Below are 15,493 nucleotides of genomic sequence, written 5' to 3'. Positions count from 1 at the left end.
TGTCAGTGGATCACCAACCAAAAATGTGTTCTCTGGAATTCAGAGCACATATGCTCTTCCCTTCTAAAACGTGAGAAAGTCTGAAAAGTGTCATGTAAATAAACACCTAAGGCAGAAAAAAAAGAGAAGGCAGAAATCAGGAAAGAGGAAGGATGAAAGAAGAAACGGAGAAATGAGAAAAAGTAGGAGAGAGTGCATAAGGAAAACAATGTTTTCTAAAGTATAAATTTGGGGAAAACCCAGCTGAATTCACATGCTTTATACTGTCAGAAAGTAAAAACACTCCCTCCCAACGTACTCTCTCTTCTCTTTCAGCGACAAAAATGAACAGGAACAACCGCATGACAGGAGTGCTGAGCTCTGCTAAATGCAGGTGTCTTAAAATGCAGCATCTGTCTGCTTCCCTGGGATAATGTTCATTTTATTTCAATCATGTGGCATTGAGTATCTAACATTGTTTTCCTATGTATAATCAGCCATAATTTCCTTTTGGAATTAGGTAAGGGGCAATGTTTTTCTTCAATAGCCATTTGCTCACCTTTGGAGAACTGAGCAAGGGAGTCGCTAGGATACCTTTCGGGGTTTCAAGACTCTGTCCTAGAACTTGCAAATCGACAAAACACACGGTGATCTTTCCTTCCATCTGTCTATCCCTCCATCCAACCTGCCGGCCAGCTAACAGAAACTAAATGAGTTCCTCCCAAGTGCCTGGTCCTGCCATAGGAGCTGGCAATAAACGTGAACAAAAGAGATAAAACCCTCATCTCAAAAACATTGACATCCAAGGAGTTTAAACAGACATTTACATAATTATACAAATAAATATGTAATTAAAAACTGCAATGAACGACATGAAGGAACATGACAAGAGGGCATAGAATCCTGTAACAGAAGGACTTGATTGAGAATGTTAACATTTTCTCAGAAAAACAAAACAAGCAACACAGGCATCTTGATTTTTGTAGAAGTAGAAAAATTTGTCGATTTTTGCCTATAGCCGTTAAAATACTTAAGCAAAACTTCATATTATGTTATCTGGGCTCAAAAAAATTCTTGGGACTTTGCTTTTAATACTGTTGGTGTCAAAAATACTTCAAAAATGAACAGCAAAGAATGCTTATAACGGTTTAGTGTGCTACTTTCAAATAAACTAGAAGGTTTTAAGAGGAATAGAAATGAAAAATCCAAAAGAGGTAGACCTTGTCTTGACAGAGCCACAGCCCTGGACCAGAAGTCAGAAGTTTCTAGTCTCATCAATCATGCCCTAGCTGTGCTACCACGGCCAAGTGATGTAATCTCTCTTGGGCTGAGTTTCCTCATCTCTGAAATAACTGCTATGCCCGCCTATGAGGTCCTTCTCAGGAGCATCTGAGTAAGTACTTTGTGATCACTAGCATAGAAAACATAGTACAAAAAGTGGGCATATAAAGTATCAAAAAATAATAATGCAAAGCTGAATCACCCTTCAGAGAGGAATTAGGATTGGCCATCCCAGAAGACTTCATTAGCTATTTGGAAAATATCATTGTGTATCTATCTTTAAATTGCTGCCAATAATCCCAGGCAAAAACTCATGCCAATATTCTCAGAGCCAATTACTTAGCACGTCACACTTGGTACTCTGAAAAAACAAACAAAAAAAAAACTAGCAAATGCTTCCTGCAATAAATAAACATGTGTGCACTTAGGATTCAACTTAACTTGTACTCAGTGAGGAAAAGGGCACTGTTGAAATACATGCTGGCTGTTTTTTTCTCTTTTTTTTTTTTCTTTTTCTTCTTTTTAAATATATATTCAAGGACAACAGAGAAACTGAAATTGGGGAAAGTTTGACCTGAGAGAACTGCCATTTCAATCAGAGGAGTTAGGTTATAATTTTCGCTTGAATTCATCTCTTTATAACAGGCACCTATACTTTTACTTTGGAAGCCTTCATATTTGTTATTGATTCCATGAAGGGCATTGCCCAAAAAACACAGGCTCCATGGTCACCTGTCTTCCTTGTTTAATAGGGCTATTCTGAGATGTCACAGCCTGGAGGAGACATTCTTTAACCAGTCCCATCAGAAAAAAAATGACTCAGTGTTTACCTTCCAGGATTTCAGTATAGGTTCTTCAAAGACATACATGAGATTTTTGTAAATAGCAATCATCTGCAACGTGTTCTGGAAGACTCTGCACTGAAACAAACCCACCTTACTAAAGAACTATTTCAACTGTTGCCACGTCACCATCTCAGGGGCATGGAGAAACTAAAAACAAATTGAGCATTTAGAAAATAAAACTAGATTTTTAAACACAATCAAGGAATAGGTTATTTATGACACGGTTTAAAAATATTTTTGATACAACTACTTGATCTAATTTGTTCTTCATGTTTTTATTGCTTGAAAGAGGACAGACACATAAAGTATGAAACTCCTCAGCTTTATTAATGCAAACATATTTTTATTAAAGAATGAATGCATTTATGCTAAAGAATAGCTTACATATGTTGTAAAGCAACAAGCATATCTTCAAGAAGTGAGTCCTCTTCAATATGACTCCATGCTTATTCTACATGCCTGAAAACTGGGCCCACACACAGGGGCACACGTACACGCACACGAACGCAGATACGGACACACAGATACGCAGACCGAAATGCTGACACCATCACTCTCTAGATTGGATTAGCTCTCATTTAAGGCTTCTTAGGTGCTGCAGTGCCCCTAATATTACCAGGATTGAAAAGAGACGTTTAGGAAGGAGCAGCATGACTTGGAAAAGTAGTCATCTGCTCTTGGCCTCCAATGTATGTATTTTAACAAATACTTACAATTTCATTCTATGTTGACTCTGTGTTTTTAATGTTTAAAGAACCATGAAACTGAGAAATCTCAGGATTTTTTTTTAGCGAGAACTTCTCATTCAAAATTTTAAAAAATGGGCAATTCTGACCCTAAGATATCATCGATTTTATGATAATGCAATAAGATTTCCCTTTAGGTTAAGATGATGTGGGTTCTCTAGACAAGCCAAGATTATCTCATTCTCTATCTAAGTGCGATGCTGAGTGATGGAAGCGAGGCTTCCGTGGTGATACCAAATTGGATTTGAAGCTTGCCATCAAGGATGCATCGGACAGGACCATTCATTAAATAAGTTACCATAAATCTCAGCTGGATAAAAGGAGAGCTGACATAGAGTGTGTTCACTTGTTGGTCACTCATTACCCTTTGCCAAGGCTTCTGTTGTTGGGGTTGTTGTTCTAAACTCCTGGTTTGTTTGACTGTTTATTTCATTTGCTTGATTGTTTTCTTCCTTTTGGTGTCCTGCAATGTATGTTGAGATTCCATCCCTCTAGGGATGTGAGAAGGGGAAAGAGGGTGGATAGGGCAGGAGGAGGGAAAGGGAAGGGGCCGTTAGTAATTGCAAGTATTCTAAGAAAATAGATGAAGTGAATACAATAAGAGGGTACTACTTGGTATATTTATGTAAATAAAAGCATTATCTGTAACTGTGAATTAACTGCCAACTATCAGGTTGTTAATTGTAAAGCTCAATAAAGGCTGTGCTGATTTGCATACAGAGGAGGGCATCTGCCCTGGGAGAGGAACAGAGATATTCCTTCCTCCCTGTGGCCAGCGTCCCCATCAGCACCCTGCCCATCCCACTGGAGATCCCATAGGTGCCCCTAACATTCTTGTGGAATTTCATAAGGCAGACTGGAATGGCCCATCCAATAACAGCTGCAGAGTATTTGCCTGAGAGTGGTGAAAACTGGCATGGAGCTCTCCCACAGAGAGGCATTGGGAAATGAGAAAAACAAGAAGAGAGTCTAGAACCTTCCTCCCCATCCACACTCCCACCCTCCTCACAGTCACAGCAGCAGCAGGTTTCAATGTAACGTAATTACTTTAATGATACATTTCTTTAGATTTAGAATTGCTCTTCTGAATTTAAAAAGCTTGGTCAGCCAATAGTTTGGCAGTCTTTTCATCCCAAATTTGAAACGTTGCTTACTCATCGATTCCCTTGAACTCCGTGACCAATGCTGCCTTTGCTGAAGCGTCTCAAGTTCATTCAGCCGTCATCGGATTCCAATTCCTGGGAAACCTCTTCGGAGGAGCTGTTGCTGTGGATCCGCCCGTCACTCTTCATACTGTGGAAAGTCTTCCTGAAGGCCTCCATCATGGCGTGGGCCAGTTTCTTGGCCTCGAGCTTGCTCTCGCACTCCACGGCGTGGCAGTCCATCTGGTAGGACAGGTCGTCATTGATCTCCCTGTACACCCAGGCGAAGATGTTGGGGCTCACGTTGTGGTCGGCGGTGCAGTAGGCGATGCGGGCCACCTGGAAGGTATCCATGTGCACTGTGGCCTCCCCTTTGTGGTCGAGGTGATGGAGCCACACTTGGAATGGCCGGATTTCCAGGAGGGCATTGGCTGGAAAGACATCCTCTCGGGCTAGCGTGTGCTTCTTCCAGAGCTCAATGACCGGCTTTTCTGTGCAGCCTGACAAAAATTGCATGCCAGTGGTGGAGACTTTGCCCAGGTAGGTAACCTGCAGATGCAAGAGAGGAAGAAAATGGAGGCATCAGCAGAAGGCTCTTTGTTCTGATAGACTGAGTGAGTAGGTGTTTCACACAGTCACGGTGTCACAGTGGGAAGGTGAACACACTTCTGTCTTGCTCCCTGAAAGAATAACTCATCAGAATTTCTATCTTTTCTAACAAGTTGCCTACTTGGCAAATGTATTGAAATTATTTGAATAGAGCTGGATTTTAAAATCTAATTTCTAGAGAACTACTCTCCCTCTCCTTCCTCCTTTTTTAAACCCCAATTAAAATGAAGAGTGTGATCTTTTACATAACTTGTCATTTCTTTAACATCATAAAGTCACTCAAAATTTATTTTCAGCCAAACGCACACATAATTGAATAATATGAAGGAATCAAAAGGACACTGCGTTGCAAAAACAAAATCTTTATTTAACTTATCTCCTAGCCTGGGTCTCTTTCCAAATCTCTCAATGTTTGATTTCACTTAGGCTGCCTGCTTCTAATGCCAAGGACGCAAAAACTGTTCTCTTGAAATTATAGCCTAAAGCATGATAGTTTTCCTTCCCAAGATAATTTTTAAAAGTAACAGCAGTGCCCAGTTGTTTTTTAACCTAAACTGTTTTTGAATGATGAGCATCTGGTGATCTGATAATCAACGAAAGATGTACAGATGAATTAAGAGTAGAATGCTGGCTTATCACTTAGCTAGATGGCAGTGTGAAAACTAAGAAGAATAATTCCAAAAGATTCAAATACTGTCTTTTTAAAAACTTGTTTATAATATGCCAAGAAGGGATTTTCATTCTTTCATTGTTTTATTCATCCCACAAAATACATAGAATTACTATTATTGGAGCATAGGCACTATGGGGAGGCATAAGATTTAAGAGATCATCTAAGAAATAACATGAAATAGTATATACTTACATTTAAAATTAGTGACACAAATAGAAACACTATGAATGCAAGGAGAGAAAGACCAGAAGAAGGTCCGTGGAAACAGTGAGAACTGAGAGGGGACATTCGGTCACAATGATGCCAAACAATGTTTCTGTTTACTGGGACAATACAGGCCACATATAAAAAATTAAAACACAGAAGTAAAGTACTATTGTATCTTTGTGACAAGAGTAGTCCCTTTAAGAAGGTAACTTTTTAATAAAGATGTGTAAGGGTGGTACATCACAGAAGTATTTATTGGGACCCTCTTATACACAATGGCAATCTAACACCTAGGCATGGGGGTTGCTATGAAACTGGGGAGGGCCGAATATCCACAGGAAAGAAACAATTGAATATTAATTCAGAGGACAGTCTTTGAGGCAGGTGAAGCTGAGGTTTAAATCCTGGCTCCACAGTTCACCAGGACAAAACTCTCACCCTTGACACATGCACAGCTATGACTATGATGTAAGGCAGGCCATGTAAAGGGCAAGAAGGGGAACAGCAAAGTACCGTGAGTGTTCAGTGGAGGAGGCAGTGGCATACTGAAGACAGAAGGCCTCAGGAAGAGGCATTGGATTTCAAAGCAACGGCCTGAAACTACACAGGAGCCCAGCAAGTCAAGACGGCTAAAGAGGAGGAGGGAACAGTAAAGGCAAGGCTGCAGTAGAGAAAGTCTCAGCCAGCTTGGACAAAGAGGCTGTGCTAACCTGAGCACACATAAACCCATAGCCTAAGACAGCCCTGGAGCAGAGGCCATGTAAGAGGTCCACGACCTCTGGATAAAAAATAGGCTGACCTTTGCAGGATCACCCCACATCCAGTCTGAGGAATTGGGGCATCGTTGCTCCTGCTGGAATGCCACTGAAGGGCTAAGGTCCAAGGAGTGCCTGGATGTGATACAGGCTGTGAACTCAGACTTTCCTGATGCCAGGAAGAAAGGTGGATGGGGAGGCCTGACTGATAGCAGAAACACAGCCAGGGGATAAGGGTGGCCTGGATTAGGAACAGAAGCAGTGGGAAAGGACAGGAGGAGGCAAAGGGAATAATATTGCAGGACGAAAACTAACAATACAGGGTGAGTATCCCTTAGATAAAATGCTTGGGACCAGAAGTATTTCAAATTTCAGCTATTTTCAGATGTTGGAATACTTGCATATACATAATGAGATATCTTGGGGAGATAACCTAAGTCTGAACATGAAATTTATTTATGATTATGATTCATACATAGCCATTAGTTTTACCTAATATTTTAAATCATTTTATGCATCAAAGTTCATGAAATTGAGCTATCAGAAAGCAAAGGTGTCACTATCTCAGCCACTCATGTGGACAATCTGTGAACGTCTGGCACCAAATAAATTGTGGTGTTTATGCACCAAATAAATTGTGCATAAACAGAAAATGCCAACACATTTAAAAAGGCAGCCCACCCAATGGGAGAAAATATTTGCAAATCATATATGTAATAAGTAATTAATATCTGGAATACATACAGAACACCTAAAAGTCAACGACAAAAAGTAAAAAATCCCAACTTAAAAATGGGTAAAGGTATCCACAGTGGACTGAATAAAGAAAATGTGGTACATACACACCATGTATAAATACTACTCAGCCACGAAAAGAACAAAATCATGTCCTTTGCGACCACATGGATATAGCTGGAGGCCACTGTCTGAAGTGAATGCAGGAACAGAAAACCAAATACCACATGTTCTCAGCATCCAATTCAAACTCTGCACTAATCAGAACATTACGAGCTGTCACCCAAACAATTTAATACGAAGTTACCCTAGCCATCATCCTATTATCCTATTATCAGTTCTACTCATAAGCAGATATTATCGGTTCTACTAATAAGTGGCTCACTCAATTTATATATACTTATTACAACGGTTCTACCAATAAGCGGCTATGATCAGTTCAACTTTTAAGCAGCTATTATCAGTTCTACTAATAAGCAGCTTACTCAATTTATATATACTTATCACAACACAAGAACCCCTCTGACTACTCTTACCACTTGTTTACTCACTTATAAGTAGGAGTAAACATTGAGTACACATGGACATAAAGATGGGAACAACAGACACTAGGGACTACTAGGAGGGGGAGGGTTGTGGGGGTGAGGGTTGAAAACTACCTACCAGGCATCATGCTCACTGCCTGGGTAATGGGATCATTAACACACCAAACCTTGGCAACACACAACTTACCCATATAACAAATCTGCACTTGTACCCCAGGACCTAAAAGTTGAAAAAAGGCTTTAAAAAATAAACTTTCTGTATGGCAATCCCTGGGGGGAAAAATGGGCAATGGAAATTAATAGATATTTTTGAAGCCAAAAAAAAACATGAAAAGATGCTACCATCCTTAGAAAAATGCAAACCAAAACTACAATTAAATACCACTTCACACCTGTTAGGATGGCTGCTAAAAATACAAAAATTAGCCAGGCGTGATGGTGTGCACCTGTAATCCCACCTACTCAGAAGGCTGAGGCAGGAGAATCGCTTGAAACCGGGAGTCAGAGGTTGCAGTGAGCTGAGATCACATCACTGCACTCCAGCCTGGGTGACAGAGTGACACTCTGTCTCAAAAAATAATAATAATAAATAAATTAAAAGTAGAATTACTATATGACTTGTAGTTCCACTTCTGGGTATATATACACCCCAAAGAATTGAAAGATGTGTATCAAAGAGATATTGTACACGTTTATAGCAATACTATTTGCAATAGCTAAAAAGTAGAAGCAATCCAAGTGTCCATTGACAGATGAATGAATAAACAAAACATAGTATATACGTATAAAGGAATATTATTCAGCCCTAAAAAGGAAGGAAATTCTGACAGATACTACAACATGGATGAATTTTGATGACATTATCCTAAGTAAAATACACCAGCCACAAAAAAACAAGTACTGTATGATTCTATTTGTATGAGGTATTTAGAGTAGTTAACATCAAAGAAACAGACCAATTAGAATTGTGGTTGTCAAGGGATTGGGGGAGGGACGAATGAGGAGTTACTGTTTAATGGATGCAGAGTTTCAGCTTTGCAAGATGAAGAGCGTTCTGGAGATGGTTGCTGGTGATAGTTGTGTTCATTATGAATGTATTTAATACCACTGAACTGTGTGCTTAAAAATGGTTAAGATGGTGAGTTTTATGTTGTATGTATTTTACCAAAATAAAAATAAATTAGGGGAAAAGGCATATGGAGGAAATTAACTTTAGTACCTGAAATGAGGTATATTTATTTTTACTATTCACCAAAACTAGAAATAACTATTTTTATGTTTGGCAGAAAAAAATCCTGATTTCCTCTAAAGGCTCTCTCTCTCTTTCTCTGATATTTTTCTAAAAAATTGCATAGAGAAATATATATCATGACATAATTTAAAAATGCTTCTAAAAATCCTTATTGCAAGTTGTAGATGATTCACTACAATGAAAACCAATTTCATAGTAGTAAAATTTTGATAACTAAGAGAAAATATCTTCCTCTTTATAAATATGTATTACTTATAAAATAAACATTGTAAAAGAAATAAAGTTGTATTTTGGAGGTGTACTGGAGAGACGAGTGGAGCACAGATGAGTAGTTTAAATGAGATTATATAAATTTGAAATATATTATCTATATGAAATTATATAAATTCAAAGAAATATCGTTAACAGCTGGGTGCAGTGGCTCACGCCTATAATCCCAGCACTTCAGGAGGCCAAGGCAGGCAGATCATGAGGTCAGGAGTTTGAGACAAGCCTGGCCAATATGGTGAAACCCCATCTCTACTAAAAATACAAAAATTAACTGGGTGTGGTGGCGCACACCTGTAGTCACAGGTACTGGGGAGGCTGAGGCAGAAGAATCACTTGAACCTGGGAGGCAGAGGTTGCAGTGAGTTGAGATCATGCTACTGCACTCCAGCCTGGGCGACAGAACAAGACTCTGTCTCAAAAAAAAAAAAAAAAAAAAAAAAAAAGAAATATTGTTAACAAGTTGGCACTTCTTAAAGAAATACAGGGGCTAGGCGTGGTAGCTCAGGCCTGTAATCCCAGCACTTTGGGAGGCCAAAGTGGGTGGATCACTTGAGGTCAGGAGTTCAAGACCAGCCTGGCCAACATGGTGAAACCCATCTCAACTAAAACTACAAAAATTAGATGGGTATGGTGGTGCACGCCTGTAGTCTCAGCTACTCAGGAGGCTTGAGCAGGAGAATTGATTGAACCTGCAGGAGGCGGAGGTTGCAGCGGGCTATGATGCACCACTGCATTCTAGCCTGGGCAACAGAGTGTGACCTTGTCTCAAAAAAGAAAGAAAAGAAAAGAGAAACATAGGAAAACAATTATCTGAATGGGGCTTCCTAGAAGTGGAATGGAAATAATTCTTTAAAAAGCATGTCCCTAAAAATAGAATGCAAAGGGATAAAATGACGTAGCAAGACCATCTCCCCTCAGAAACTCTTTTAAATCAGCCCTGCTGTTATCCATAATGGCCCAAGTTCCGGAATCCTGACCTATGTCTGTGCACTTTGCTCTAGGAAGTCAATTATTTACTGCCTGTCCACACATTTCTTAATTCTCCCATTAAATTCTCCAGAGTTTGGCATTAACCCATAATGTTGACTGTAAGTCACTGAAAAACACTATTCAGACCTTTTTTCAAAAAGTGAACTTCTCTCTTTTTATATATATAGTTTAATAGAAATGCATCTTATAGCTCTGATTTTCAAGGGAAATTGAGTAAAAACTGTTTTAAAAAATTAATTGTCTCAAAATACCAATGATTCAGTTATGCTCTGCATGCAACCATGTCCCCTGTGTATTTGGACCATGGAGTTCCCATGTCTGAATAAACAGAAACCTTATAATATGGGCCATTACACCTGTATATTTCTACATCAACACTGTTACAGGGACTTACTCTAAATATAAATAGAGAGGTCTCCTCCTGCCACAGTTTCTCTCATGTGGGAAAATTCCCTTTAATGTTCTTCTGTGGGCACATCCTCCTTATGAGTAAGAACACAGAACTCAATGTGCAAGGCTGCTTCTGGGGGTTCCACAACCAACATAGCTGTGCACCAATGTCAGGCTTGCTTAAGGAGAATCCTGTTATCCTGTCTATGAAAGAGGTGAATTCTTTCTAGATGAATCATAGGCCCTGTCTTTAAGAGTTGCCATCTTCCAGAGCCACAAAGTAGACAGAAAACATCATCTTAGAAAATTGGTCACAAAATGTGTCCAAAATGATACACAGATTTTTCTTTAAGCCTTCACCACCCAGGGTGCTGGAACAAAGGGACTTGGAAGGCGAGAAGAGTAGTCTTCAGGAAAAGTAACAACTAGCTGGAAATTGCAGTAAATACCAGCTTCTTTTCTATGGTGGCAGAAACAGGCACTGGGCATGAAACTTATTACAAATGAATCATTCTGAGAGAAATAAAATGAACACTTTCCCCATGTGTCATTCCATGGCATAAACCGATGTCCCAAACACAGACATTTGCAATGTGTGTAAATAGACTTGCCCAACCCCAACTGAAGAAGTTATTTGAGAATATTCACAGCCTGTGAAAATATAGAGAGGCTGTGAAGCCAAGGGACCCGCCAGAGTGTCTGCAGTGTTCACAGCATCGGATCAGGAGACAGCAGTGTCCTCAGAATCTCTCCTTCCAACTCATGAGTTTTCCAACACCCCAGCCAGCTCTTCATTCATGAATCACCATTCCCTGCCCATCTGTGTCAAAACAAACTTGGTTGCCTGAAAGTTATACTTCTGGCTGAGCAGTACCATTTGTTTCCCTTGGTGGCCGGTCCGTACTTCATTCTGGCCTGAGAAGCTGCTGTTTTGAACCTGACTCACCTCACGCTAGATTGGAGAGTGGGATGAAAAGGGTCATATCAAGGGTTCCCAAACAAAGATGGAAGATGGGATGGATGATTGTACAAGAACCCAAGCACCTGGTTTCCTGGAGTTCTTCGACTTTCCAAGCTGGATGAGCCCAGCTTCACAAGCTTAGCTTGGGTTCCACTTACTGCTGGGCTTCTCAAGAATGACAAGCCAAGAATAAACTGGAGGCCTCTCTTGAGATATAAAAGACTTTGCTGTAACTAACACAAGAACAGAAAACCAAACGCCGCATGTTCTCATTCATAAGTGGGAGCTGAACAATGAGAACACATGGACACAGGGAGGGAAACATCACACAACGGGGCCTGTTGGGGGCTGGGGGCCTAGGGGAGGGAGAGCATTAGGAGAAATAACTAATGTAGATGACACGTTGATGGGTGCAGCAAACCACCATGGCATGTGTATGCCTATGTAATAAACCTGCACGTTCTGCACATGTATCCCAGAACTTAAAGTATAATAAAAAAATAAAAATAAAATTTGCTGTTTTTCCTTTGTCTGTAGGACATAAAATATGTACCCAGCTGACATAAAATAGCATGATAGGAAAGGAGAATGGAGGAAACTTTGCTGGGAATCCTAATAGTCTTTGGGTTCCAAGGCAGAAGATGAGAAAAAGAAAAGCCGCTCTTAACCCTGAGCAAAATACCAGAGTCAAGCTCTTCTTCCATCACATGAATTCCCACCTGCACATTCCAGAGAAAAGGCTAAGGGTGCAACACAGAGATTTACGACCTCACTTGAATCCACTGCTTTCTTGCTGGCCACAGAGGCGAGGAATTCACTGGGCACTTTGAAGAGTGGAGATGGATCTACATGCCAATTTCTCAACAATCTAAATCACAAACACTGATTGGATAATTATGACCACGAACCTGTATTACAAGCTTTAAGCCATGAAGAAAGTATTAAAAGATAGATGCTGTTCATAGTGAAATCTATGAAATTATTGTCAGCACGATAATACATTTTGGAGGTCTAGAAGAATGCAGAGGGAAGACACAAAGGGGGCTACTAGAACCAATTCCTGGTTCCTGGGAATCACTACACAGGAACAGGACCAGTGGCAGGACTTACTCTATGCCAGGTACTTGGCTAAATGCTTTATATGGATCATTAATCCTCATAATAATTCCATAAGGTATATAATAGCTGTTTCATAGATTAGGGAACTTGTAAGAGGCTGAAGTAACTTGCCCAAGGTCACAGAGTGGCCAGAACTTGAACCTGGACAGTAGGACCCAGAAACCTGGATCACATTTGCCACATCCTAACTGCCCTTCCCAAGGCTGGTCCCTTTAGACTTGTGGTGAGCCTGCCAACAGGATCCTCTCTGGCTCCTCCTGGAGCTCCCTGCCCAGTTTCAGCATCAGCCATCAAGGAGTTGCAGGTCCTCCATCAGTCTTCCTGGACCCTGGAGAAACCCATAAAAATAGCAAAGGGGAGTGGTAATCTGGGAACTATTTTCAATACTTCAAAAGGGCAGAGAAAAGCTGTTTTCTGACAGTGTCTCTTTTATTGTGTGTGTGTGTGTGTGCGTGTATAATATGTGTGTATATATATAATATATTGTGTGTATATATGTGTGGATATATAATATATATAATATTTTTTTTGTGTGTGTATATATATATAAGCAAAAAATGAATTCACATTTACATAATGTGATTTATTGGGCAAATAAAATTGCTCTAAACATGGAGCCTATGACAGAAAATATGTACCTGTCAATGATCACATTGGAACACAATGATCAAAACTAGGCCACTCATTTTCCACTGAGAAGTCAGGGGCAGTCCCAGAGCCCACCAGTGAGAGAATCAGTTCTTGGGCCCATGTCTCCCAACTCTAAGAAAAATGTTCCTTCCGTCTCAGCTTGTGACTCCTTAAGCTAACTTCTATAATAAGGCATATAATTAGACACAGTGATGGCTGATTTTATGTATGGATTTGGGTAGGGCATGGTGCCCACTCTTAGGTCAAACACCAGCCTAAATGTTGCTGTGAAGATATTCTTTTTTAGATGTGATTAACATTTAAATCAGTAGACTATGAATAAAGCAGATTACACTTCATAATGTAGGTAGGTCTCATCCAATAAGGTTAAGACCTTAGTAGAGAGAACAGATGCCCCAAGAAGGAAGAAAATGTGCCTCTAGACTGATTTCTGACTCAAGACTGCAACACCTCTTCCCTGGGTCTCCTGTCTGCCCACCTTCCCTTAAAATGTTGGAACTTGCCAGACCCTACAATCATGTGAGTCAATTATTTTAAAGATATGTCTCTGTCTCCTCTCTCTCTCTCTCTCTCTCTCAATCTCTCTCTCTCAATCTCTCTCTCTCTCCCTCCCTCCCTCCCCCTACTCACAAACACACACACACATACACATACACATATAAATGGGTCAATCATTTATATGTATGTGTGTGTACCAACCTAACACCACTCATTTGTTACAAATGTAATGACTCTGATACCCAAAGATCTGAGAACACTTGCCCCAAATCCCACAGCTGGTCTCAGAAAAGTGAGCTGTAGAACCCAAGTCTTCCACCACAAAACAAAAGCTCTTTCCACTGCTTTCCACTTCCTCTTTCACTTGAAGAGGATTCAGACACCTTAGTTTCAATTCTTATATCATTTACCTTTTCTCTGGCCATTTCTTCAAGAGTCCATATTGAGACCAAGACCTAGTCAGGGACAGCAAAATGTAATGGTCACCCTACCAAGGCTTTTTAAACATCCTGCAAGGTGGTTGGAGTCAAAGGCAGTTAAACTGTCCTTAATTAGAGATGTGTTTGCATAGCCCAGGGATTTTAAATTATAATGCGTCAATCATTGAAAGAAAACAACAGTGCAGCATAGTTAATATTCAGACATCATATTCCTAAAGAACTCTGACATGGTGTTTAACAAAGCAGACCATTCCCACTTCAAAGAATAATTCCAAAAAGCAAACGTTAAATCTGTGCCATGTTGGTTCTTACCCTACCTCTCGTGCATTGTGTATCAACATACTAGACAACACATGTTAAAAAATTGCTCTTGGAGCCCAACACTATGGTGGGTAGGACTTTGCACATCCCTCAATAAAGGCAGTTGAAACCCTCAGAAGGTCAACCCAAGAGGCTTGGTCTCAGCTCAGAGTACGCCTGGGCATCCTTTTTGGTTGCAATCGCTCCAGAGTCCTCCCCCTCAGCCCTACAGGCTTCTGTGTGTCATCCTCAGGAAGCTCAAATGACTTTGAATCAAAGCTAGGGTTTTTTCTTGTGTTTGATTTGTTGTCAGAGTGAGTCTTTGATACCATTTTGGGGTCTGTCTTTTGGCAGATCTACTTCACTTCATCAGGATAAAGGTGGATCTAGGCCGGGTGTGGTAGTTCATGCCTGTAATCCTAGCACTTTGGGAGAATGAGGCAGGCAGATCATGAGGTCAGGAGGTCGAGACCAGCCTGGCCAACACAGTGAAACCCCGCCTCTACTAAAAACACAAAAATTAGCTGGGCGTGGTGGCAGGCACCTGTAACACTTCAATCTGGGCAACAGAGCTAGACTCCAACTCAAAAACAAAACAAACAAACAAACAAAAAAACAACGAAAATGGATCTAGCTGTCCTATGGCTAGACTGGGATGAAGCTCACTAATTGTCATTCTCCATGAGGCTACCCTCCAAGTCTTCTGCCTAATGTCTGCTTAGCCAGGTTTACTTGCCTGACCAGGAAGTAGAGGGTAAACTTAGCTGCCTAAACAAGGCCTTCCTCTAACTTTATCAGTCTGCTTTTGTTCGTTTTTCTAAATGGAATGATTATGACCCAGAAAGGCATGCAGACTTACTCTTAATTTTTTTAATAGACTCAAACGTGCCAATTTCATAAAGTACACAATCTCTAGGGCACATTTATGCACATGCCTTGATTGGGAGATATTTTTTTCAGTAACTTTCCTAAAGCTAAAAATATTGAGAAAATTTAAAAAATGTTTAACACTTTTCCCCAAGTATTTGCATAGGTTATGTTGACATAATCTATAAAAATATTAATAGAAATTTTATTAGGAAATGTATGTTTTATTATAGAAATA

At 40.2% G+C, this 15,493-nt stretch overlaps 1 protein-coding gene across 2 annotated transcripts in view; it reads right to left on the bottom strand.

The window, feature by feature from the left end:
* Positions 1-2,413: 2,413 nt before the first annotated feature.
* The window catches only part of PID1 (phosphotyrosine interaction domain containing 1), a 253,410-nt gene continuing 240,330 nt past the window's right edge, over positions 2,414-15,493 (bottom strand). For both annotated transcript variants that reach the window (XM_050751158.1, XM_050751157.1), the window contains exon 3: positions 2,414-4,542. In XM_050751158.1, coding sequence (XP_050607115.1) covers positions 4,066-4,542 — 477 coding nt within the window. In that variant the 3' untranslated portion in view covers positions 2,414-4,065. The remainder of the gene's footprint in view (positions 4,543-15,493) is intronic.

This window comes from Macaca thibetana, chromosome 12 (genome assembly GCF_024542745.1).
Source record: "Macaca thibetana thibetana isolate TM-01 chromosome 12, ASM2454274v1, whole genome shotgun sequence".
Classification (NCBI taxonomy): domain Eukaryota; kingdom Metazoa; phylum Chordata; class Mammalia; order Primates; family Cercopithecidae; genus Macaca; species Macaca thibetana.
This window is presented reverse-complemented; position numbering and strand designations above follow the sequence as displayed.